The 24,523-nt window shown below is 43.7% G+C and overlaps 1 protein-coding gene across 23 annotated transcripts; it reads left to right on the top strand.

Annotated features, from left to right (window-relative positions):
• Positions 1 to 2,970: 2,970 nt before the first annotated feature.
• On the top strand, positions 2,971 to 23,105 carry TPM1 (tropomyosin 1). 23 transcript variants are annotated; one of them, XM_032122768.1, is made up of 10 exons: positions 2,971 to 3,322; positions 3,992 to 4,117; positions 4,297 to 4,422; positions 10,594 to 10,727; positions 11,949 to 12,066; positions 12,505 to 12,575; positions 13,396 to 13,471; positions 14,018 to 14,080; positions 14,341 to 14,410; positions 22,162 to 23,105. In XM_032122768.1, exons 1-10 carry the CDS (start codon positions 3,209 to 3,211, stop codon positions 22,242 to 22,244), a joined length of 981 nt encoding a protein of 326 aa, XP_031978659.1. In that variant the 5' UTR covers positions 2,971 to 3,208; the 3' UTR covers positions 22,245 to 23,105. The 23 variants fall into 23 exon arrangements, with proteins under 23 accessions (XP_031978659.1, XP_031978655.1, XP_031978652.1 ...); XM_032122764.1 differs by lacking the exons at positions 4,297 to 4,422; positions 22,162 to 23,105 and adding exons at positions 15,697 to 15,775; positions 17,214 to 17,419; XM_032122761.1 differs by lacking the exons at positions 3,992 to 4,117; positions 22,162 to 23,105 and adding exons at positions 15,697 to 15,775; positions 17,214 to 17,419.
• Positions 23,106 to 24,523: the final 1,418 nt, after the last annotated feature.

Below are 24,523 nucleotides of genomic sequence, written 5' to 3' on the forward strand. Positions count from 1 at the left end.
GAAACTGTACTGTATTGTCAGTAAGCCTGAAGTGTGGCATCACATGCTCACAGGAGGAGTTGTGAATTTCAAAACCAGGTATCCTTTCCTGGTGCTTTGAGTTGGCTGTCTTGATTTTCTAAAGAGCTCAATTAAATTAACAGAATTCAAAATGAGTTCAGTAGGTACTCCTCAGAAGAAAGTGAAACTGCTGCTAGGCAGTTCTTGCACCATTTGTCGGTGAGATGAGATTAGCCTCTGTGAAAAAGAAAAGGTAACAAGTAACATTAGAGAATTGGTATTATGTCAGAAAAACAAAGTTTGTGCTGCCTTCTCTCTTCAATATCAATTCAAAATATAATTTGTATACAATCTGTCTTCACATATCAATTAAAGAGGGAGAGACTATGCAAGCTATTTAATTTCTAAGCCTACCTTTCTTAGCCAGCTGGAACAGAAATTTCCAAGTAATTGCAATTGTTAATGAAAGGTATAGCAAGCATGTTAATACATGTCTGTACTTTTCATGCTCTCTCCAGGAGGAAAAGAAAAATTAAATCACCATCAGCCAGTTCAGCCCCATGGATACAGATCATCTTGCTATAAACAAAGCTTATTAACTGGACATTTTCATGTAAGTAGAACCTCAAGATTTTTTTTTCTGTGGAGGTGATAGGATACTTCAGGTGTTTTTTTAAAAAAACTTCAAGTTCCTTTCCTTCTGCCCGTATCTCATACTTTCTCTTGTATCCTAGAGGCTCCCATGTCATGGCTAACATTCTTTTAGAAAAATGGAGCTGCACAGGCATCCTTTTAAGAGCCTATCAGCACCACTCCCAAATTAGCCATTAAACTGTTTGTTTAATTTCACAAGACATTTGCTTTCCCCAGAGTGAGAAGAGCTACCTCAGTGAATTCCCAGCCGTGATACTCTACGTTTTTTAAGGCATCTTTTGTGGCAGAGGAATAAGTTCTCCTAAACTAGGGTCAAAACATACTGATATATTTAACAATGCAAGTCAGGTTGTTGAATAATGTGTCACTAGGTATCTTTTAAATATTCACTATACTTACCTCAGAAAGGTCCTAATCTGTTCTAATTGACTATAGTGTAAAATCATAAGTGCAAAGAGAAAAACTGCATTTCAGAGTTGGTTGCAACTAAATCTGCAGACATTTTCAATACTCTCTTGTATTGTGTTTTACAATATTCTGTGGCAGTGCAATGTTTTACTCAATAATTTTTACTGTTATTATTGTAGTTGTTTGGTTATTAAACCAATGCAGTGAGAAAGGACTGCAGTACGAAATCATCTTTTCTTTAAGTAGGCATAAGGAAAGAAGTTACTTTGACAGTGGACTTCTGCTCTCTAGGAGCAGTACACATGAATCCCCGTGCCTAGTTGTGAGCCTCTCTGAACTTTGTATAGTTCATATGTGATTCAGAGTATGGCCTTTCTGAGGACCTGGGGAAGGTAACTGTTGGTCTGAACCCTCATCAGGGGACTTTGCTATCTTGTACAGCTGAAGTTTCATGGTGCAGCTTGTTAAAGCTCTCTAGGAGCTGGCCTCCAAGGCCTGCAAATCCAGCCCTTACTGCCCTGGCAAGTACCATGGGCCAGAAGCTGTAGGACATTCCCTCCTCCTGCAAAGTAACATCAGTTCAGCTGGTCCAGTGACAGCACCATGGAGGAATTTTCTGCTACAAGTACTGAGTGCAGACAAAGAGGCTGCCTAATTTTCTCTTTGTGCAACCCCACATCCTGTGGGACTCATGCACATCCCTGTACTTTCTACACTGTACAAGGGAGCGTGCGTCCTGAGCAAGAAACAACGTGTTATGTCTTGCTCACTCTGCTGATGAGACTGTGAGAGACCCGCCAGAAGTGAATTAAATAGGTCTCCACTTAATTATATGTTATTTTGTTAACTGTCTATCTGCTGCTCTCCCTCGTTGGCATTACGAAGGGTGCAAGTCACCTCTGCAGCTAGTTTCCCTGCCCCAGCTTTTCCTGGGCTCCATCCCTCGAAGTTCTGGGTACCCCCGGCAGGGCATGGCCCCACCACTCTCCCGGCTGAGGGGCGCAGTAGGTCTCGTCCGCCTTTTCAGCTCGCTCTTTGCGCCCTTGAATGTGCGGTACCGAGGCACGTCTCCCTTCAGGGCCAGGAGCCCTGGCCAGGTACTGCAGAGGAGAGCGGTGCACTTGGGAAGCGCTGGCAGCCGCTGGCACCTCTGCTCTGTCCCGGCACTGCCCTGGGGGTCAGGGTCGCGCCTCAACCCCTTCCCCGCGGTGTGGGTCCCGGCGGAAGCCCTGCCCTGCCCTGCCCTCAGCCCTGCCTTCAGCCCTGCCCGGGTTTCGCCGGAAAGTCTGGGCTTCGTGCTCGGCGCTGCGCGGGCCGGCCCAGCGCCCCACCGCCCTCTTTTTCTGCAGCCTGGCTGTTGAGTAGAGGTGCCCCCTCCTCCTCTCCTCCTCCGGCTGCCGGGGGAAGGTCTCCGAACGCTTTCATTCCATGCGGTTAACCCCTTACTGCCCGTCCTGCAGGCCCCGTGCCCCGCAGCCCCGCGTTCCCCTGCCGCCTGGTGCGATCGGCTCTGCCACCCTCTTGCTGTAGAACAGATTGATTTCCACGGGAGGGGACGACTCCTGCATGGGGCTGGTGTCACCCAGACGCCCTGCCCGCTACGAGCAGCCTTCGCGCCCGTCTCCTCCGCTCCCCGCGCTCTCGCTTGCTGGTTTTTTTTTTTCTCCCAGGAGTAGCAGCGAAATGTCCCGTCCTGCCTATTTGGAAATGGGAACAAATTGCTCCCCCGCCTTACCTCGCCCATCGCATCCCATATATAGTCATATCTACGGTCAAATGGCAGGCGGCAGCGAATGGGAAGGCTGTGCCTCCCAAAAAAACCCGGGGGGCAGTAAGAGAGGGAAAGGGGTAGGGACGAAAGGAGGAGGGAGGAAGGGCAAAAAAAAAGCCCTTTCCAAAAAAGTATTGGATGTCTTGAGGAATGCAGTCAGCCCCCTGGGAAAGTACATATCTGTGAGGCGCTCCCTGCCCGCCGCTTGCACTCGGCCGGCGCCCCGTCCCGCACGGATCAACCCCGCCGCCCGGCAGCTCCGCTCCGCTCCCCCGGGGGCCGCGCCTGCGTCCGGACTCGGGGCTGTCCCGCAGCTTTTCAAGTTTTTCTTTCGGGAGCAGTTCGCGCGGGGACGCGCCCTAGCCCACCGCCACCATGGATGCCATCAAGAAGAAGATGCAGATGCTGAAGCTGGACAAGGAGAACGCCTTGGACAGAGCCGAGCAAGCCGAAGCGGACAAGAAGGCAGCGGAGGAGAGAAGCAAGCAGGTCTGCACCGAGGGCCCGGGCACAGCCAGCGCCGGGGCGCAAGTCTTTCCAGACGACTCATCTCTTTTTTTTTTTCCCCCCCCTTCCCTCTTCTTCCCCCCCCTCGCCGTACCTTGTGTTCCACCCCTGCGCCCTGCCGAACTGGTTGAACTTTCCCTAAGGCAGAGCTTCAGCCTGGCAGCCGCCGGCTGGAGGTTCCCGGGGGCGCGGCAGGAGGTCCTTCCCCCGTCCCCACATTCCAGCTGGGGAGCAGGGCCCTGGGACAGCCTCGTGGCCTCTGCCTTTGTCATAGGAGCACGGCTTAGAGAGGCTGCCTGGAACACCTAGTTAGCACTGGACAGATGTGCTGCGATTTGGCAAAGGACAGTTAAAGCTGTGTTCCCCACTCCAGCATCACTCAGCAGACTTGTCCGATTCCAGCCGCCCCCCCCCCCCCCCCCCCCGCCCTTCTCCAGACTCCTGTCCTCTTTTTTTATCCTTCTCCAACCCCCCTCCTTTACACCTGGGGCTTTATTCGATTCGGGGAGGGGAACACATTGTTTGCTCGTTTCTGGGAGATCTGAAGGAGGAGGGAGGAAGGAAGAGAGAGTGATTTATGAATTAATTTCCCACTTTTCTAAGCCCAGGGAGAAACATATTTGTGTGTTATATTTCCTCTTGTGCACGTAGTTAGAGGATGACATTGTGCAATTGGAAAAGCAATTGCGTGTGACGGAGGATTCAAGGGACCAAGTGCTGGAAGAGCTGCACAAGTCTGAGGACAGCCTCCTCTCCGCAGAGGAGAATGCTGCCAAGGTATCGTGCCCTTGCTGCAAGCAAAGAGGATCTAACTGTCTCTCCTTCTCTCTCTCTCTGTCCATCTGTCCTTTTCTGTCTCTTCTGCACTTGCACCTCTCTGTTTGCACGATCACGCTGCCTGCTGCACCTTTTCCTGCCCGCCCTCCCCTCTGCACCACTTTCCACCCATATCACAGCTGGAGGACGAGCTGGTGGCTCTACAAAAGAAGCTGAAGGCCACTGAGGATGAGCTGGACAAATACTCGGAGTCCCTTAAAGATGCACAGGAAAAGTTGGAACTGGCTGACAAAAAGGCCACAGATGTAAGTTACCCCCATCCCTTTCACCACAAGCCCAACAGAGAAACCACACTCTTGCTCTGCTCAGGACAGCCTGGACTCCTACCCAGCAGCACTCCAAAGTTTGGTGATGGCAGGGTCCAGGCACCTCCTGGGCAGGGAGGTGGGAAACAGCACTTGCCTCCCTGCATGAGGTTTGCACACTATCAGAGGCGTTTGATTGGGTTTCTGCTCACTTGACATGTGCTTTTCATGTGTACTTGTCACTCTAGACACAAAAGCAAAGAACTGGTGATTCATCTGTTCAGGTGATGGGTGAAACAGCTCAGGCTGGAAGAACACTGTCTTGATAGTGAAACAGAATCAGAGAGTTAATAGCAAGTAAGTGCAGAAGAGGGAGATCCAGAAGAGCAAGGGCTGCTAGTTCTGTCTTCAAGAGAGCTGTTCCTAGGTATGCATGTGTTAGAACTGCTGCTAGATACTAGTTTGGCTCACTGGTCGCTGAGATAAAAGGTCCTCTCCTACTTTTTTTCCCTTGGAAACCAGTGGAACTGCTTCACTTGTCAAAGAAAAGTTCAGTCTTGTGTGACAGAAAATTACCTGGAAGATGATACTTGCTAGTTTTGCCATTTAGAGGACAGGGATCCTGGAAGCAAGCTGGGAGATATATATAGCTCAGCACTTTATATGGTAATAAGGCAAGAGCTTGTGCCTCTCCCAGGCCCTCATCCCACCCACCTGTCTATCCCTGACATGCATTTAATGGATTGTATGCATGGAGCCGTAAGAGTATGTTGTCTGTTAAGGTCCTGGTCTCTATCACTGCTCTTGGACAATGCAATTCTCCCTGAGTAAATCTCAGGTCTGAATTACAGGATTTGGTGAAACTACAGTATTTCCAAAGCAATGACCCTCCTTTTCCTTGTAGCTCAGCTTTAAAAGCCAACCTCAAAGCCATAATGAAAAGGAGTTGCCACGAAGCAAGCAAAGTATTTCAGGGGGAGGAAGGATAGTTTCAGAAAGGGAAATGTTACAAACAACAACTTTGCATGAAAGACAACATGCTTCTATCTTATTTTACTTTTAAAAGGAAGAAAGGATAAAAAAAAGGTTTAGCTTTAGTATGGCAATTAAGTTATATAGCTTTGAAAGAGAACCCAAGAACTTAACAAACAGAAGTGTGTGAAGGAACAGGGGAGAGGGTCCCGTGTATAATGTGGATCAGATGTCTGCTCTGTGCATGGCAGCTTCCTAGCAAGACGTTTAGTTAGCTTTTTCAAAGGAACTGCATATAGATCCAGGGGAGATATTCCTTATATGGAAAAGTATGCAGACTATTTGGAAATAGCTTGCCTAGGATGAAGGCAGGAGAAATGCTACTAGACTCCCATTCTGAAACTAAGGATCTTCCTAACTGATCCCCATGCCATCTTCCCCTGCTGGAAAACAGCATTTGGAAGCTAGTTGAGGGCAATTTTATTTGCAGTCTTCCCTCAGGTGGAGGGTGGGAGAGTGTCTGGCTTGTTTTCACCGAGGTAAATGCCATATTGATTTGTAGGCATGGAATATGTCTGACATTTTAGGGACATGTTTCTTTTTTGGCAGTGCAGAGTATCTTTGGGGCATTGCAGTTGACTCAGTATTTGCCTTATTGGTTTGGATAGTTCCAAGACTTAGGAAAAGGGCACGGGCAGGAAGGGAGTGTCGGCTCGCTGGGATGGACTCGCCTTACACTGGGATGTGGAAATCTTACCTGTCCGGTGTGACTCATCTCCCAAAAGCCAGGCACATCCGCGGAGCCACCCCACCTGGGCGTGGGCAGCTGCAGCCCCCTCTCCCCTCCCCGTGTCTCAGGAGCCAGGCTGGGTGCAGCAGCATCTGGCGGGTTGGTTGGTGTCAGTTTATGACGCTCATACGGGGGCGGTTTGCGGGAGGAAAGGTGAGTCTTGACCCCGGGTCGGGCCCGGCCCGGCCCGCGGGACCCCGCGCGGTGTGCCGCCAGGCGGCACTGTTGCCCCGGCCCATCCACCGGCCACGGCCGTGCTGCCGGTAGGAGCGGCCCAGCCCCGGTCAGGAGCGGCCCATCCCCGGCCGGACCTGGCCATCCCCGGCCGGACCGGCCCATCCCCGGCCAGGGGCGGCCCAGCTCCGGCCGGACCGGCCCATCCCCGGTCAGGAGGGGCCCATTCCCTGCCATGACCGGGTCAGGACCAGCCCATCCCCAGGACGGCTGGACCGTCCTCCGTGCCCGCCCCGCTCCCAGCCCGGTGCCGGCAGCCCCGCCCCGGAGCTCTGCGGCGCGGGGGTACTTCCGGGGCTGCGGCGGGCGGAGGGCGGCGGCGCGGGCAGGGCGAGGCGCGGGCATGGCGGCGATGAGCTCGCTCGAGGCCGTGCGCAGGAAGATCCGCAGCCTGCAGGAGCAGGCGGATGCCGCCGAGGAGCGGGCGGGACGGCTGCAGCGGGAGGTGGACCAGGAGCGGGCGCTGCGGGAGGAGGTAGGGCCGCCCCTTGGCCCGGCTTGGGCCCACGGCCCGGGGGTTGGGGGCGCTGGGCGCGGGTCCCGGGCCGCGGCTCCCTCGTGTTCCTCCCCGGCCGGTGGGGCGAGCGGCCGCTTCCTTCGCCGCCGTGTCGGACAAGAAGGTTGTTACCTGCCGGTCTGGCCGCAGGGTCGACCCGCAGTGTTGCACTCCCCGGCTCGGTAACCCGAGTGCTGCGTGGGGCGGGCCCAGGTGCGGTGCGCAGGGAGACTGCACTACGTGTGCTGGCCAACAGCAAAACCCCGAGCTGGAATGAGGTTGGACTTAGGCGAGATGTTTGAGATTACGTGTTTTGTATTAGGCTGTGAGCAAGGTTTTATGGGGTTTTTCCCTCCACAAGTCCTAGTTCTCTCATCCCAACCAGACGAGTTCATCTGTGGGTAGTCAGCATGGCGACTCTTGGGAAGTTCGTAAGACTGAACCTGAGATGGGCCGTAGTACCTGACAACCCCCCAGCAGTGTAAGCGTACAGCCCCAGACGCTGTACATCTGTAGCGTGTTTTGTTCATCAAAGCTGCTCGCCAAGAGGGGAAAGGAACAGTAGGCTTGGTTTTAGGCAGAGGCAAGATCAGTTGTGAGCAGCATAGGCTTACGTAGCAGAGAGATGTAATTATGGGCGGCAATCACAATAAAAAAAACCTGATAGGGCTGTTTGTCTTACCACCGACCTTTGGGAGTTCCAGCAGTTGTAACTTAATGTTTCCTGCTATAAAATGTAGTATTCTTTGAGGCAGTTTTAGTGTCTTCAGTGGTTGTATAAAAGCGAAGCAAAATAACAAATTTCCTGTGTAGTTTATTGCAATAGAAAAAATAGCAATTATTTGATTTCCTTATAATATGGACCTTTCTGCACATTCTGGGCAGTAAGTTCAAAGGAAGAGCCTCCTGATTACCTGCAGGTCATCTTCCTTATGGAGCAAAATATGGCTACTTGTGCTTGTGTAACTGCTGCATTCTTGCAGATCACTCGGCATATCCATTTTTTTTCAGTGTATGATCTAAGTCATTAACTTATTTCATAAGGGTTTCTGTTTTTTAAAAACTTGTTTTCTAAGCTTTGTGGAGTAAAGGACACCGATGTTCCTATTTCCAGTAACATGCGTTACTCTGAACAACGTACTGAGGAATTTCTATTGAAACGGGAAGTTTTGCTGTTACCTTTTGTGGCAGAAGGAATAGTGCTGGAGGAGTGATTACAGCTTTCTGGTGAAGTCTTCCCTTAAGAGCTCAGCTACATTGCAATAAGGCTTAGGACCCCTAAGGTTAATGTTTGTCTCTTCCCTGGAGTTGGTTTATGTGGATGATGTAGAATTGTGCAGAGTACGTTTACATGTTATTTAAGTCTTTGTGTGGAGGGGTCAGTGCTGGGGTGAATAAAGGCTGAAAACTGAACTCCCAGGCACATGTAGACGTGTGCTTTTTCTACAGTGCTGGCTACAGATGTTGCAGCTGTATTTCTGCATGCTTGAGGAGGAAGGCTTTGAGAGCACTACAGCAAGCAAGCTGTGTGAATCTGCCTCTTCCCTCAGTGTAATGCCTTACATGTATAGCATGTGACCAGCTAGAGCTGTTATGTGAGGTTTTTTTTTTTCTTCCTGTGCAAGGTACAGATACACAAACAATGAAAAAACTACAGCTGTGGCCAAAAAGTAGCGCAGCCTCCAGCTTTTGATTGTTAAACCAGATTGCTAAAAGTTTCAAGGCTGTGATTAGCAGCCATTCCCTTAAAAAAGAATCTTCTGTTTTGAGTATGTACATTTTAAGGGGCTGTTGGTCATTATGTTTTCAAAATGCATTTTTCTTCCTTCTTCTGAAAAACACAATCTCCCTTATAATAGTAATAATTAGCACCCAATGGTAACTTATCCGTGTCATCGCTCATTGTCAAAATATGTGGTGTATAAGTGCTATGGCAGAGATGCAGGTTATGTTTGCATGGTAGCAGTGGGAGTGCCTAATGTCACTGGGGTTTTTTCCTTCCTTGCCATATAAGGAGAGAAGTCCTGCTCTGCAGAAGAATAACTGGGGCCATATAAGGCTGGTTGGTAAATCCTTAGTGAGTTACTGGAGCAGGAAGTGAAAAGTTGAACTTTAGTCACCCTGTGTTTTTGAAGCACATTTTAAGCTCTTATCATGACAAGGAGTCTTGACATGATAATAATTAACTTGTAACATTACAAATTTCCCTAGGGTAGCCTTTATGAAAGGTTATTTTCTTTCTTAAATCTGGAAGTTCAAATTCTTACTGTTTTAAAGCCAGAAGTCCAAAAACACAGGTTTGGAATACTACTGCATGATTACATAGCTAAATATTTTATATTTGGATTAATGTGGATCTCTAAGGATGAAGTCTCTTCTCCTTCTGGGTCTCTTATGTTCACTGCCAATGCATATTAATGTTCAAAGATACAATTGCTTACCTGTTTATGTGTTGCTTTCAGTCCTTCTGGAGGACATCGTTATTTTCATGTCAAAGGTTGTTTTACTTGTCTGGCCTGTGAGTTTTTTTTTTCTTGTGTTATGTACTGCAAAATCTTTGCTCTGGACGGCTGTATCCAACTACCCCTGGTTAGAAAAGAAAAAATACCAAACTGATACTTTTGGTATCTGCTTTTGCCAGAGGATTGGTTCCCCCCTCAACTAGGCATTGTAGGAAATTCAGATGTGTACTTCCTCACACATAGCAAATACATATCGTATATGTTAGTGTTAGCACTATTTAGGTGTTATTCTCTGAAATCATTAACTTTTTAGAGTAGTTACCCTTTTGTATATACTTCGTGCTTAATATAGTTTTGAAAGAAGGTTTCATAATGAGGTTACCACAAGAAGGCCGTTTCAGAACTTACTCTGCAACTTAAGCAAGTGTAGATTTGAGATGGTCAGAAGTAAGAGCTTGAAATGGTAAGAGGCAGATGAGTTGCAAGTGTTATACAGAAGGTTAAGTAAACAGGTAATTCAGGAAAGGCAAATTTAGGGGAAGAGTGAGGATGGAACTATTGGAGGAAGAAAAAAAAAAAAGCTGTTTTAAGGGATTGCTGCCTGTACCAGGGCCCTTGCTGGTACCTTTTTTGTCAACTCTTGCGCAGCTTGCCTGTAAACAAAACTTCTGGGTATTCGGGCACTTCTTAAATGTTCTCATACTCTCTCTGTGTCAGCTGTCTCATTGCAAATGCTGATCCAGGTGTGTTTTTACATGTTTACACTGAATCCTTCTTATGGAACTCAAGGAAGTGTTGGGACAAATATTACAAAATATGGTGAAAGGTCATAAATAAAGGAATTAGGGTAACAGAAGAATTGAGTAATTAGTTTGTGTTGATTTGATTTAAAAAAGGCGAGGTGTGTAATTAATGTCTGCAAATACAATAACAGAAAATATTTGGGTAAAGGTGCATAATTCTTCCTGTGCAGCTCTTTCTAGTACAAATTGTACAGTCCTTGATGTGCTTCATTGAAAGGAAGCATTAATCACTTTTTTCCTCTGTTAAGCAATAACCTCACAATTTAATTATGTACGTCAATGATGCACTTTTAGTGGATGAAGTCAGAAATTACAGAAGTGCTGTTAAATGGCACTAGCAGGTAATGGGATAACCTTTTACAAGGGAAGATGTGTGCCTTACTATGAATTAATTTCTGTTCTTCCTGTGCTTAGGCTGAGAGTGAAGTAGCTTCTCTGAACAGACGCATCCAGCTGGTTGAGGAAGAGTTGGATCGGGCTCAGGAGCGCTTGGCTACTGCCCTGCAGAAGCTGGAGGAGGCTGAGAAGGCTGCAGATGAGAGCGAAAGGTGGGTGGGGCCACGCCTGAATGGATTGTTACCCTTATGACAAAGATCATAATTGCCAGGGTGTGGGTTAGGGAAATAAATTAAACCACTCCTAGGTCTCTGAATGTGTGTAATCTGCTCTTCTTTTGCCTACATGGACTTCAGTTACAGCTTGTCTGTAGAAATGTCTTAAAATATCTGGGCTTGGATTATTCTTCGTTGTGAAGACGAGATTTGAGTGTGGTAGGTCTTTTGATGTATCATGTCACATCCTGGGAAAACTACTTGGCCCAGCCCAGACTTCTCTCATTGGGTGACAACTTCTTGTGATACTCTTGTGCTGTTGGATGATTCTTGCTTTCATTGTGGGTAGAAAATCTCACCTGGAGAATAGGAAAGTGCTGGAAGAGGCTTTGGTTCTCCTGTTGGCAAGATTGGTACATAAAGGTGAGCGAAGGAAAGAGACTGATAATTCCTTCAGACCTCCAGAAGTCTGTAATGTAAGTTAGGAACTCAAGATTTGTGAGGTTGGAAGATCTTCTCTCTTCTCCAGTTGTAATACTGTAACACAGTTGTAACATATCTGTGATAGTACCTTTTATTGTGAAAGAAACCCACACATTCTGCATGTGTATTTCTAGGTTACTAAGGATGCAGTCTATTGAAAAGAAATGTGCCAGACACTCACAGTGTGTTTTGAAACATTTAAGATAATTTTGGATCAGATGTGTGCAACGCACAGTGTTTCTTGTTATGAAGGAGTTAAATTTTGCTTATGCAGAGCACAGAGAGCTTCTAGGGCTCTGACATGGTAAAACCCAGGGGAGTCTGGCCCATAAACATGATTCTTGTCAGTCCTGCAAGGGTTGTAACATGCTGTTGATGAGTATAAAAGCACAGATGTTTTCAGTCTCCTTATTAGGTCTTTATAAGTGATACCCTTAATTTACCTTTCTGTAAGATGAGTTTTTCCTCCAATTTAAAATGAAAAAGAATACTACAGCTGAACTACAGTAAGAGTTAACCAATCACACTTTTTCTTCCTTCCTGACATGTGTTTTGTTCCTTGAACTTCTGAAATGTGAATGCTCAGGACTAATCTATGGGGTGAAGACTCAACTGTCTGATGTGCTCCATTCACCTGAATACAATTGTCTGAAAGTCACATACCACGAGTAGTAGGGCTGGAGATAAAACTGGCAAGCCCTGAACCTTGCATTTCCTGTTTTTCACGTTTTTCAGAGGAATGAAGGTCATTGAGAATAGAGCCCAGAAGGATGAAGAGAAGATGGAAATCCAGGAGATCCAGCTTAAAGAGGCTAAGCACATTGCTGAAGAGGCTGACCGCAAGTATGAAGAGGTCAGTTCTTGAGTGCAGGTCATCTCTTTCTAAAGCCCATTAGGCTGTGCCTGTAATTTTGTTTTTCTCCTTTGCCTTTTAAGTTCAAAAGATCACAAACACAACTCTTCACAGCTGTGGAAGGAAAACTGGGCACCCAGATACCTCAGGGGACAAGGTGACAGGAGATCTCTGCTTAGATTTTCACACTAAAATGTTTGAGAGTATTCCCTAAGCTCTTAGGGAGAAAAATAGTTTTCAGTTGCCTTTTGGTGAATGAAAGGGAGGTCTTGGAAAATGTCTGATAACTAAGTCTCAAATGTAGATGTCACATAATCAAAACTCATGTGTTGACCAAAAAACAAAGACACCCAGCCCCCAGCTTTGTAGGTTCTAGAAACAGGTGATGTGTGGTGCAGCAATATCATATCCCTGATTGTCCCTTGCCTGTCCTTGTAGGTGGCTCGTAAGCTGGTGATCATTGAGAGTGACCTGGAGCGCGCTGAGGAGCGTGCTGAACTATCAGAAAGGTAAGTGTGGAACTGCTCTGAGACATATGTGAGGTGCTGGAAGAGAACTATAACTGCATGAAATGTTGGCAGTATACCGTGTGTTCAGCTCAAAGCTATATTTGTTCATTTACTGTAATCGTTGCAATAAATGATCAGTGCTGAAGTAAATGTGTTCCTATGTGTGTGCGCGTGTTTTGTCACTGCATGCTGTACCTGCACACTGATTTTGTGAATGGCTTTTGTGCATTTCATGTGTTCACTAACAGCCAAGTCCGACAGCTGGAAGAACAGTTAAGAATAATGGATCAAACCTTGAAAGCATTAATGGCTGCAGAGGATAAGGTACTGATACTAATAAACAGTTTTTAGGTTTAACTGCAACCCAAGTCTTTCAGCTTCCATAGCCAGTTAGCTCACTCAATAGTAACAAATAAGTCCTTGCTATGCTCTTTACTCTCTTTGCATCTTGCTTTGGTGGTTTTCTTTGGTCTCTTTTTTTTGTTTTGTTTATTTATTCATTTTTGCCTTTAAAACTGATCTCCTGTGCAGCCAAAAGAAGCTGAACTGTCTCAAGTGTAAAAGCTCTAAATGTTTCTGTGTAAGCCAAGAGCTGTAGATAAATTTCTGTCTGGTCATCCTCTTAATGTGCACTTGAAATGGTATTCGGCATCACAAAGAGTTGCTTTCAATCTGTGATGGATCAGCTGCTTTTGAGGCCGTTCTTTTGCCCTGTAATTGTTTTCATTTTTCTCTATCTTTTCCCCCTATTTTCTCCTGTTTCTTTTGCTTGACTGAATCTTCCATCCGCCCCTTTCCTGCCTTCCCTCCGAAATAACAGCAAATGTGCTGAGCTTGAAGAGGAGTTGAAAACTGTGACCAACAACCTGAAGTCGCTGGAGGCTCAGGCTGAGAAGGTAGGCTAGAGACTTATGTGAGAACGTGTCCCTTACGTTGCCATCTGGCCTGTGGGGTTTTCTTTGTATGCTGATTGCTTTGCAGCATTTCAGCAGGGCTGTTGTCAGTAGAGGCATTTGGATTTACTGCTCAGTTCGTATTTGGCTCCTATTGGAACATAGCATATCTTCTAGTTCCAAATAGGTCAGTATTATTTGGCCACGTGTTCTGTTGAGTATTCTGACAGGATTAAGTATTACTTACAGAATGTCCCTCAAAATGGCATTGTGTACTAACATTAAATTTCTCCAAAAGACATCCTCATTAAAACTGTAGTACTAATTTCTTCTCAAAGTTCCTGCTGTATTGCACTAGAATGTAACTCAAGGGAAGTTTGACTCTTGTAATAAACCGTATTACCACAGCCTTGCAAGCAGAATTAATTTAGTTTTACCTATAATAATTTCTTGTGTACAGATGATCTACTACAAGAGTTTCGAATGCGGGGGTTTTTTGGTATATTTAGAATACCTGTCTAATACCAGTGATCCTCTTTCTAATTACAGTACTCACAGAAAGAGGACAAGTATGAAGAGGAGATTAAAGTTCTGACTGACAAACTGAAGGAGGTAAAATTAGAGCTGTTCTTTGCAACATATCTTCCAATGCACCTTTGATTTTAGTATAAATACTACTTTGATGCTGTTAGGATTGACATACATTTTGGAAACAGTATAATGTTAAATATCTCCCCTAGAAATTAGTTTATACTAGCCTTATTATTTGCCTCCTCTCATTGTACTTCTTTCCTCATTGGAATTATTTCTTCTCAATTCCTAAGTACTCTGTGTGTGTTTCCTAAAGTAGTCTGTGTTTGTCCTGACTTCAGGCTGAGACCCGTGCTGAGTTTGCTGAGAGGTCAGTAACCAAGCTGGAGAAGAGCATTGATGACCTAGAAGGTATGGGGGTTTGTTTTTCTACTTACTGTGGAAATACGTATCTCTTATTCTTCTCTTGTGTGGAGGTTTTTGTTGGTTTTTTTTTTTTCCAGTACCCAGTTCTACTGGGCTGACTTGTCCCACTTTATATAAATGGGTCTGCCTAAAGAGTAAAGTAGACAAAATATTTTCCAAATGAAATGTATTGATAACTTAAATGCTTCAGATGAATGGTGTTTTGCTCTTGCCTGTTTCTTTTTCGCTCATTTTCTCAAGACTCCTTTCATTTTTTTGTTTTATACTCTTCTATTTGGAGGTATGTAAATGTATAGGGTAAATGATCACATGACAAGTGTTATTGTCATCTTAGCAAAAAGCTCATGAAGAGTTGCATTATGTTTACAGTAATTAGGAATGTAGCAAGCTAACCTAATTTATTACTGTGATAAGTGTGGGTCAGGGCAGGCATTTTGTGGCGTAGACCAGTTGTTGGGTTTTGGTCAAGCTAATAGATTGTATACATAGTCAGAAGGACAGTTTATTTAACTTCAGAGGGTTTGCTTGTAAGGTTCTGATAAATCTATCAGAGCTGCAGCAGAGTAGTGGAATGTGCTTTCTGCCTCTGGAGAAAATAATTCAGTAGGACTTTTTAATTAGAAGTTATATGAAGTTCACTATTTAGATGCATTACACTAAGTCTAGGATTTTAAGAAGCTTAATTGCATGGTGTGACGGGCTGGATTCTGCGTGAAGGTGATGAAATGCCTAAGTAGCTGCTGAAAATTTATGATCCCTGACTCAGGAAGGAAGCTGAGAAGAAAGATAAGTGTTTAGAAGGAACAAAAATTGCTGTAAGGAGCTGAGTTTGACATGACACAAACCAGAGTGGTTTAAAAAAAAAAAAAAAGTGGTAGAAAATGGTAACATCCTCCTTGAGCCCCGTTTTTGAATCTTTTCTGCCTAGCTCCTGTGTGCCTTCCTAATGTGCATTAAAACAAAAATCCAGGGCAGTGAAACATGGATTTTTGCTTCTTTTGTACTTTTTCTTTTCTTGGTTTTCTGTGTATCACAGGTTGCTCCACTGGCAGTGCAGTTAATGAACTTGTTGCATAGAACCGTTCACTCTTTTCTTTCTTTTATTCTTCTCTAACTTCTGTCTCATTTTGTCTGTCACAACCCTTCTTTATGTGCGTTCTTCCCATTTCCTACGGCTTCTGGATGGTATCCCATGCCGCCACCTTCACCTTCCATCCCATGATCCTGCTCCATTTCCTTGCACACTTCTGCCTTCCCTGCGGGAACATTAGATGAGCTCTATGCTCAGAAACTGAAGTACAAAGCCATCAGTGAGGAGCTGGACCACGCTCTCAATGATATGACTTCCATGTAAATGTCTTCCCAGCTTGTGCCCGCTCCTGCTTCCCTGCCCTCACTGATTGCGTGGTACCGGCCTTGTGAAATGATGCTCCCTGTGTAGTGGGAGATGCTTTCCTTTAGAGAGAATAGGTGTACAAAATACCATGAACAATTGCTTTACCCTGGCAAAGTGTGGGTGAGTGTTGTGCCGAGCCTGGTAAATACTCATGGTGATTTTGTAAGCTTGTGGTTACTCTTTCATTATGTCTGCAATCCTTGAGTCTTGTGGTTGCCCTTTGTTTGTAGCTCTGTGTTTATCCTTTCAGTTCACTTCTGTTCAAACATATCTACCAGGCCCATCATGTTCATTTTAACAAAGAAAATTGCCTTGGTACATGTTGCATTCAGATTGTATTCCTTTGCCTGCTGTCAAAGTTTTTGCTCTGGCAAAATTCCTACAGAAACCTCAGAGAAATTTAGGTTTTGCGATGTTCTCTATTAATGACAGTAGGAAGTGTTTATCTAAATTTCCATAGCTGCTCTGAAAATTTCAGCTGTTATCACTAAATTACAAGCGTGGAAATGGATTTAAAATACCTTGTCGCTTAAACCCATAAAGGCGACAATTGAATTGTAGGTTGCTGCTGCATATTTTCTGGATAGCAGTACTAATTTCATTTGCATACACCAAAAATGTGGTAATACCAACTTTAGTCATAAGGAGAAAAATAAAGAGTGGCAGGAAAGCAGGAGAGTCAGCAGCTGTAAGGTGTGACTCATTCATGCGGTGTTTGACACAGACTGGACTCTGAACAGAGGTGAGCTGTGTTACCTCCCCCTTCCCGTGTTCAAACCCTTCCCTCGCATGAACACTGCAGCTGGCACGGGGGAGGGGAGGAGCTGTGGCTCTCAAGTGCTTAGGAGGTGCAATGTTTGGTCTCAGCATTCTGTTTTGGAAGCCCAAGCATGCTTTCAGCAAGACATAAGGTTTGCTTAGAGCTTGAAATTTATTTTGTGTGCATCCGTATTTTAAATGTTTTTTTCTTCATGGTTTTTTTTGTCCCCATGTGTGTTCATTACTTTCCTCCCTCTCTCTTCCAACATTTTAATAGAGGTCTAATGTTGCCTGCTTTGTATGCTTTGGTTTTTTGTTTTTAAATTCCTTCCCAACATGTGGTTTTATTCAGTGGCTTATCAAGCAAATGGATTTCTTTTTTCCTCCTCTGTATACAGAGATTACAATATTTCTTCAATTTTGGATATTTCTAAGTGGAAAACAGACTTTAAATTGTACTCTACTGGTACATGAGGACATGACCGTAGCATTCCAGTCCCAGCATGGTGTGCTGTTTCTCTAGCATAGTCATCTCAGCATGCTGGGCTCTGCTGTGCCATTGCTGCTTTTTTGGAAGTCTTTACTGCACCTTTTTTCATTTTCTACCTTATCTCACTTTTTCTTTTTGTGCAGATAATTTTCTTTGCTTCACTTCTCCAAAGACATCTTCATCGGGTTGGATAAAACATCTTTCCAAGCTTTGGATGTTTCATGGGTTCATTGTCCTGTCTTCTAGCTTAGTTGACACTTCCTCTATCACCTGTCTCAGAACATGCTCTGTTTGTGCTCTCCTGTACAGAAACTACATTTCTCAATGTAAAATAAATATCCCAGCTGTATCCCTTTTGCTATTCCTTTGCCTTTTATTTATTTAAATAATTATTGAAGTTATTAATAAAATTTGCACTTTTTTGCCATTAGGGATTTCATTTTTTGGTGTTTTCATTTTTCAGCTGAAAGCACTTTTGCCTGAATGTTGACAATGCCAAGCCAGTGAGTGCAGTGTGTGGGATGGTGTGAAAACTGACCAGTTATTATCTTAGTTTTTCTAAAACTCTGCTGCAGATAAAATGACAAATAGCTGTAATAGGAATTTTTCCAGTTGTTATTATTAGGACAAAATTTGCAAGGACACTACTTCCTTGGGGTCACTTGGTCGTGGGAGCATGGCTGAGAGAGCAGTTACATCCTTGATGTAACAAGATTTTTCACTTTAAAGCCTGAAATCTTTTCCTGGCTTGATGCTGAAGATATCTTTATTTAAATGTATTTGTTCATTAACTTACATATTCGAGACAGATTTAAAGAGGCAGGATCAAAAACTCGGGATTCTTTTTTTCACCCAAAAATAATCCTTGAAATGTCTTGAAAAAAAGTTTTCCCATTTTTACACCTCAGTTATTCAGCAAAGATGTTGCTTGCTAACATTTTGGGGGTTTTACGGTATATTTTTCTTGAGTGGCATGGTAGGATTGGAAGTTTCATTGGGGAGGTTTTGGTAGCTTTCCACTTGTGCTTAATTCAGACTTGTGAGTTTGAATTGCAGACTCATGAGAAATGTTTCAAAACTGGAGTAAGAAAATTCTCATGATTATACTATTAATGAAATTATTCTGCTGCAAAGTGGAACATCATGGATTTCAGGTTTCAGCTGATCTGTCAGTGTCTAATTAAGGATGAAACATTAAATACTGACATCTGGTGGTTTTTTGTATTGTTATTTGAAACTAGAGAGTTGATTGCCTTATTTTAACTTTATTTACATCACAGCGAAAGAAGTTATTTTCCAGTTCACATTAAAGTGAAAACTGCATTGGTTTCTGGTGATGCTGTCACTCTATATATTGCTAAAGTTCCTGAGTCACCAAAGCTAAATAAACTCATTATACCATAGCTGAATTGTAGATTTTAACTTGCAGAATAATGTAAATGTCTCTTTCTTGTTCAGCTTCAAGATTATTCAGCAGTGCAGTCTAAACTAGATTTTCTACCCTCCTCAGAACTTGTTTTCCAAATAAGGCTTGCAAATGGATGCATTCCCTTCCTGGCCTGCCATCCTTGGATAACTTTGGCATATCCCAGTTTTCTAGCCTATGACACATCCTAATGTTCATGGCTGTGGGGAGAGGCCCAAATACAGGATATGTATCAGCAATCACAGATAGTTCAAGTAATAAAGTTCAGTAACTTACTACTGCTCAGCTGACAAACAGTAAATGGCTGTGTGTGAAGGGTAACCAAATAGAAGGGGATAGATGAAAGTTACCCAAATACAATGGGATGAGCATTTTTAAAATGACTGAGGCTAACATGGTTAACTTCGCAAATGCGAGAGTTAGGGGAAATGTGGTCAACTGTCACTTGTCAGCTGAGCCAGAGTAAAATATGCTACAGTAACTCCAATTTCTTAATCTATTGTGTTTTGGGTCATTGTTTTAGCAGTGTTTTTTGTCCACTCAATTCCTTGCAATACTGGTGTTTCTTAAGAAAAGTAAACAAAAAAGCAAAATCCATTGTAGGAACCTGTCAATTTTTAACATAGTGATTTTAAACATCAGTATTAAAATTTTGCCTTTTGTGTCAATCATACATGATCAGCTCTGCACTGGAGGATGACAGATTGCTGGACGTAGTACTGGAAATGGGCAGTGCAATGCAGATCCCCAGGTAGCTGCATGCAGAATTCCTGGCTGGTCTTGCTGCACTAATCTTCATTCCAGGGAGCTGGTGTGGTTCCCCGCTGCAGTGTGGTTCAGCACTCTTGTCACCCTCAGTTGTGCTGTTCTACCTCCCATGTCTGGCTGTTTCTGTGCCTGAGGCTTCTTGCTGGGAGTGCAGGGCTGGCTCTGGGCTCCACTGAGCAGAGGCTGAGCTTTGCTGGCTCTGCACAGAGCCAGAACTCACTGCTCGGCTGCTGGGGCTCCTGCAGTGCCAGGGTCTACCTCTGGAGCAGATGGATGCACAGCCCAGGCAGAATCAAGGGCTCACTGTACACTTGGGAAGTGCTTTCCCTGCTTTACTGGGGGATTTAGTTGTTTTGAAAGTTGAGAAATACTGTAAATCTCTGCCTCAATCAGAGAGGAGATTTCTGTGATGATGGTAAGTGTAAGTTCACATGATTCATTTTTGAATAACAGCTGTATACACTTTGCCTGACAAAGTGAAATTTTAGTTACTTTAAGGTTTTGATGGTTTTTTTCCACATATATGGGACATTATCATGATGAGAGAGACAAGATCCACTTGTTACTGGTGCAGGATCAGAGCTGTGAAATGTGCCCTGGCTTTACTGAGCTGGCTGTGGGAGTTTGGGCTGGGGAGGAAGCTGGGAGGAGTTGCTCACCACACAAGCATGTCCTGCAGACCAGCTCACTGCACAGCTTTGCCTTTGCTGTGTCCAGTGCCTGCAGGGGAAGAGGATTCCTGTGGAAGCTGTTAGGCAGCTTGTGGAAAAGAATCAGAAACAGTCATTTCCTGTAGGGGAATAATCTGGGATCAAGAGGTCAGGAGTGTAGTTAGGCTTTTGAGAGGAGCGTGGACAATTTGAGAACACAAGATAGTCAAAAGCCATTGTGGAACATTTCTTTCACTCTGCAGAACAACTCTCATTAAATGTGCTGTCACAACATGGCTGTGGCTGTTCTGTTTCAACATGAATTGTCCTCTCTGTTTGCTGTTTTTGAGCAAGGTGTTCACCCTTCCTTTTCATTTTCACCAAATGTGAGTCTTTTTTCTTACGAAGTAGAACTTGGAAATTTTAAAGGTATAAAAATATGTTGATTCTAGTAACACAAGTATATTTTCCTACCAAAAATAACATTTCAACCCATCAGATTTCCTAGGAAAGGAGTATGGGCTGAGTCAGACCTGGCAGTAGTTGCCTACTAGCGTCTTTCCTGCTGTTACTTGTGCTGGCTGTGGTGCAATTGCTTTCTCTCTACTGGCAGATGAGGTTTCACCACACCTTAAATAGTTTGCAAAGAAAAATGGCACTCATAACTGTACAGAAGACTAAAGCAGGACTTGGTACTTCTAGGAATATAGCTGCAGTTCTTCCATTTCTATTAGTGTTTGTGTCTCACAGCTGTTCCCCACAGCAGGATTCTTAGCCAGTTCTTCATATGGTCCCATAACTGTTCCTTGGAGTAGCTATTTAATTACTAGAGTTCTAGAAACAGAGGTAAAGTGTTTCTCTGTATGTTACTGAACTGTCTGTCATGTGACCAGTTTCTTTATTAACTCTTATTTAACTGTTTTCTCTGTCTAATCTGTCTTCATTCTGCCTCTTTTTTCCCTTCTAACGTGCTTGCTGCCTGTACAGACCAACTCTACCAGCAACTTGAGCAAAACAGTCGCCTAACTAATGAACTAAAGCTGGCATTGAATGAGGATTAAACTTTAGTGTGACTATATTGTTAACTTGTTTCAAAACACCTTCTTTAAAATTTCCTTTAAGAATGAATCAGTAAATGTAGAAATAAGCAAGAAACCTAGATTTTTTTTTTTTTTTGAGCTGTTCATTCTGTGATAAATTAATGAAAGAAATCCTCAGTTTCTCTTGGGAAAATATGGAAATGCTTCTTCTGGATGAGGCTTTTCATTATGTGTCTGCACACCTATTTTGGGGGAGCACTAAGCTTTTCAGCTGTGCAGTAGCTTCTTTCCACATGGGTAAAGAGCTACAGCATTTCGCTAACAGTATCCACAAAGTAACAGCTTGCCTTGCAGAAAGGCACTCAGTTTATCTGACAACATGAATTGGCCCTAAGATTTTTACCACAATGAGAGAAAAATATTCACCAGGATTCATATATCTGTATTTCAAAACCAACTTAAAGGATACTTACAGCTGTTTTGTCTGGAGACTTTGATGTGATAATTTTGCCTTACTATGAATTGGGCTTGTATTTGACAAAAAAAAAAAAAAAAGAATGGGCTCTCCATCTGGCAATACCCGATCAGTTCAAAGGTATGCTTGTGTAGTATGAAGTTACTATTACTGGATCCCAGTAGGATGCACCACCAGAACATTATGCTCATTTATTGTATCAAATACGTGTGTTAAATGATTGTCCTATAAAAGTGTGCATGCAACATAAAACTACTAACTTTGAGTCTATTTATTTTCTAGAAGAAATAAATTTCTTAAAGGTCACTTCACTGAAAACTATAATAGTTTTTAATTTTTTTGTTCTTTGTGTTCCTGAATTCTATGAAACTTTTAATTGTGTATCTGTAAAGAACTTACTTATTTTCTTTATTGCCTACCTTAAAAAAAGAAAAAAGCCACTTACGTTCCTACAAGCAAAGAGCTTCCAGAACATAGTGTCTCTGTTGGCAGTGCATTTTCTTAACAAGTGCAGCTGTAAACAGTTCTAAACTTGCATTACTTGCTGTTTGTTTTATTAATTTGGAGTGTGCTCTAGTTGTGTTATTTGGGAACATTGGTATTTATGAGCATGCACATTTCTTAACTTTCTAAACCCTCTGAGAGAAATGATGATTGCATGCCTTCATGTTCTGAGAATCAGTACCTCCGAAGAACTGCTATTCATGTTTTAATTTTCTAATCCCACAACAGAGAAAGTGGCGCATGCCAAAGAAGAAAACCTTAGTATGCATCAGATGCTGGATCAAACTTTACTGGAGTTAAACAACATGTGAAAACCTTCTTAGCAGCAACCACACTATTTGTTTTATTATTTTTACACCTGCTTGCCGTGAAGCCCCATAAACATGTCTTTATTTTAGTTTCACCACAGTCACAAGAACATCTGCTAAATTATGAAGCAGGGGTCAGGGAAACACCAAAATGGGCAAGCCATATGCGGGTTAAGCTACATTACATTATGGTTTAAATGTGCCATTTCCCAACAAAAATGTTACCTACACTTTGTAGAGAGTTCAGCAATTCGGTCTGCTTAGTGTTTGAAGAATCCTGGCTGTGGCAGAAAGTGTCCCACCTCAAGTGCCAACTACAGTTTTTACACGAGAAGAATGATTCATGTTCAAGAGAGATCAGGTGGAAATGGTGCTATTTTGAACAAAAGCTTCTACTTGAAGTCTTTTGTTTGATATCAGACAAGTTAGAAGTTGTCCAGCACAGTAATTTATTTTTATTAGAATTTTACTGATCTGTGAGAATTCGGACTTTCTGTGCCTTCTAATTCAGTAAAACAAAGGTATGTAAGCAAAGGAGACAAGTGAAAGCTTCTGAAGGTTTTAAATTGTATTCTTGCAACTCAATACAGAAGTGTAGGTCAGCATTTCACTTTGAGTATTCATTCGATTGTATTTTTCATGTTGAAATGAAAGATTCAATAAATTCAGGACAAAACATTAATTTGGAAGAGATTGTTTTAAAATGTATTTTATTTGTGGGGATTTGGGGTAGGGGAGGAATTTTTAAACCGGTATTCGCCTCACTTTTTTCACACTTTCTTTGAGCAGTCTTAAAAGTATACCTGTATGTAAACATTGTATAATGATAATAAATAAAATGCACATTTTAGGACATTTTTTAAATTTTGTTCTCCTGTGGTTTTTCATCACATCAGTTTCCTGTGCATCCCTGTGTCAACTCTGCACATGTGCAGTGTCTTTAATTGTGATACACTGTTAACACACTGGCTCTCAGTCTTTTCTGTGTTGGTGGCCAATGTATAGAAATGCAGTGGTTTGGACAGATGTGGATCTGTAGCTGCTCAGAGGGGCCCGGGGGGGGGGCTGTATTGCAAGAGCCTGTCCCTGTTACTTGGCTGCATGCCCAGGTGGTGCAGAATGCAATTATCCCCCTAGCAGATCAGAGAGCCTTCCAGAATTGCTCATCATTGACCAAAATCTTTTTGGTAAGACCATTGCAGAACTCCCATAGACCTCTTGAGGAAATGAGTCCTGAAGGCCATGCTCTTGGAAACACTATCATCTATTTGTATATCTTACCTGGTAATATGTGTTGATTTACTTCAGTGCAGTGATAAACCTTCTAAAATCATGTGTCATGTTCATAAGAGATACTTCCTCTCACTTCTGATTGCTAGTTTCTACATATGTAGATGTCTTTATTTGAATTGTGAGGTCTGTTGATGGGCAGCTTCAGGATTTGAAAAGTAATTTTTATTCCTTCTTTTTCTGTAGTACATTGCTGAATGCTGATGCTGTCCATCCCTCTAGCAGCAAGGAGCTTGGTAGGAGACAGGTGCAGATAATCTTCCAGATCACCAAAGAATTTCCATTAGTGGACCCTTAGCAAGCAACTGAAAACAGGTGACTTTATCAGCCACTGCTGTAAGCTGGTGAAAGGGTAAAGTAATACATAATAATTTCAGGTTAAGTGGGAGTCAGAGAGGGAAGATGTACTGGTACAAGTCTGGCTTTTTTTGATTGCATTTTAAAGGGAGGAACTTGGTAACATTACAAGCTTTTGTGTGATTTGTTGGCCAAGACTTCCTGATGCTGCCAAGACATCCTAAATGGAAAGGATTATATCCCTGGCTTTATGTTTCTCTTATAAGTGTTTTTGGGAGCAAAATACATGTTACAAGGCTCCTGCAAGGCCTTAGTTTGTACTAGAGGCTGACAGATAAAGCTCCAACCACACTGTGCACAGGTACGTTACTCTCATCTCTTGCTCCTTCCTTGCTTAGCACAAGGATGGTGTGTCAGGTAGTTGAGCTCCAAGCGTTCAAGTCCCCATGCATGTGTGGCTTCCAGTGGTGCTGCTGTAGTCAGGAGGGCTTCCCATAAGGAAGTGCTGTGCTGGGAATTGTTTGTAGAGTAGGGCTCAAGGCCACCCAGGGAGTCAGAGGCTGTGCAGGAGTAGAGCAGAGGAGCTCTTGGCACTGGGCCACGAATCTCACACAGCTGAGTGTGCTGCCAGCTCCACTGGATTGCTGTTAGGGTCCCGTGATATGTGCTTGAGTCCTTAACAATGTGTCTGGGTG

This window comes from Corvus moneduloides, chromosome 13, assembly GCF_009650955.1.
Source record: "Corvus moneduloides isolate bCorMon1 chromosome 13, bCorMon1.pri, whole genome shotgun sequence".
In the NCBI taxonomy this organism is placed as follows: domain Eukaryota; kingdom Metazoa; phylum Chordata; class Aves; order Passeriformes; family Corvidae; genus Corvus; species Corvus moneduloides.

Coding starts and splice junctions, on each gene's coding strand:
- TPM1 (XM_032122747.1), top strand. CDS start 3,209: ATGGATGCCATCAAGAAGAAGATGCAGATGCTGAAGCTGGACAAGGAG. Junction 10,728..11,948: donor GCTGCAGATGAGAGCGAAAG/GTGGGTGGGGCC, acceptor CACGTTTTTCAG/AGGAATGAAGGTCATTGAGA. Junction 12,067..12,504: donor CTGACCGCAAGTATGAAGAG/GTCAGTTCTTGA, acceptor CTGTCCTTGTAG/GTGGCTCGTAAGCTGGTGAT.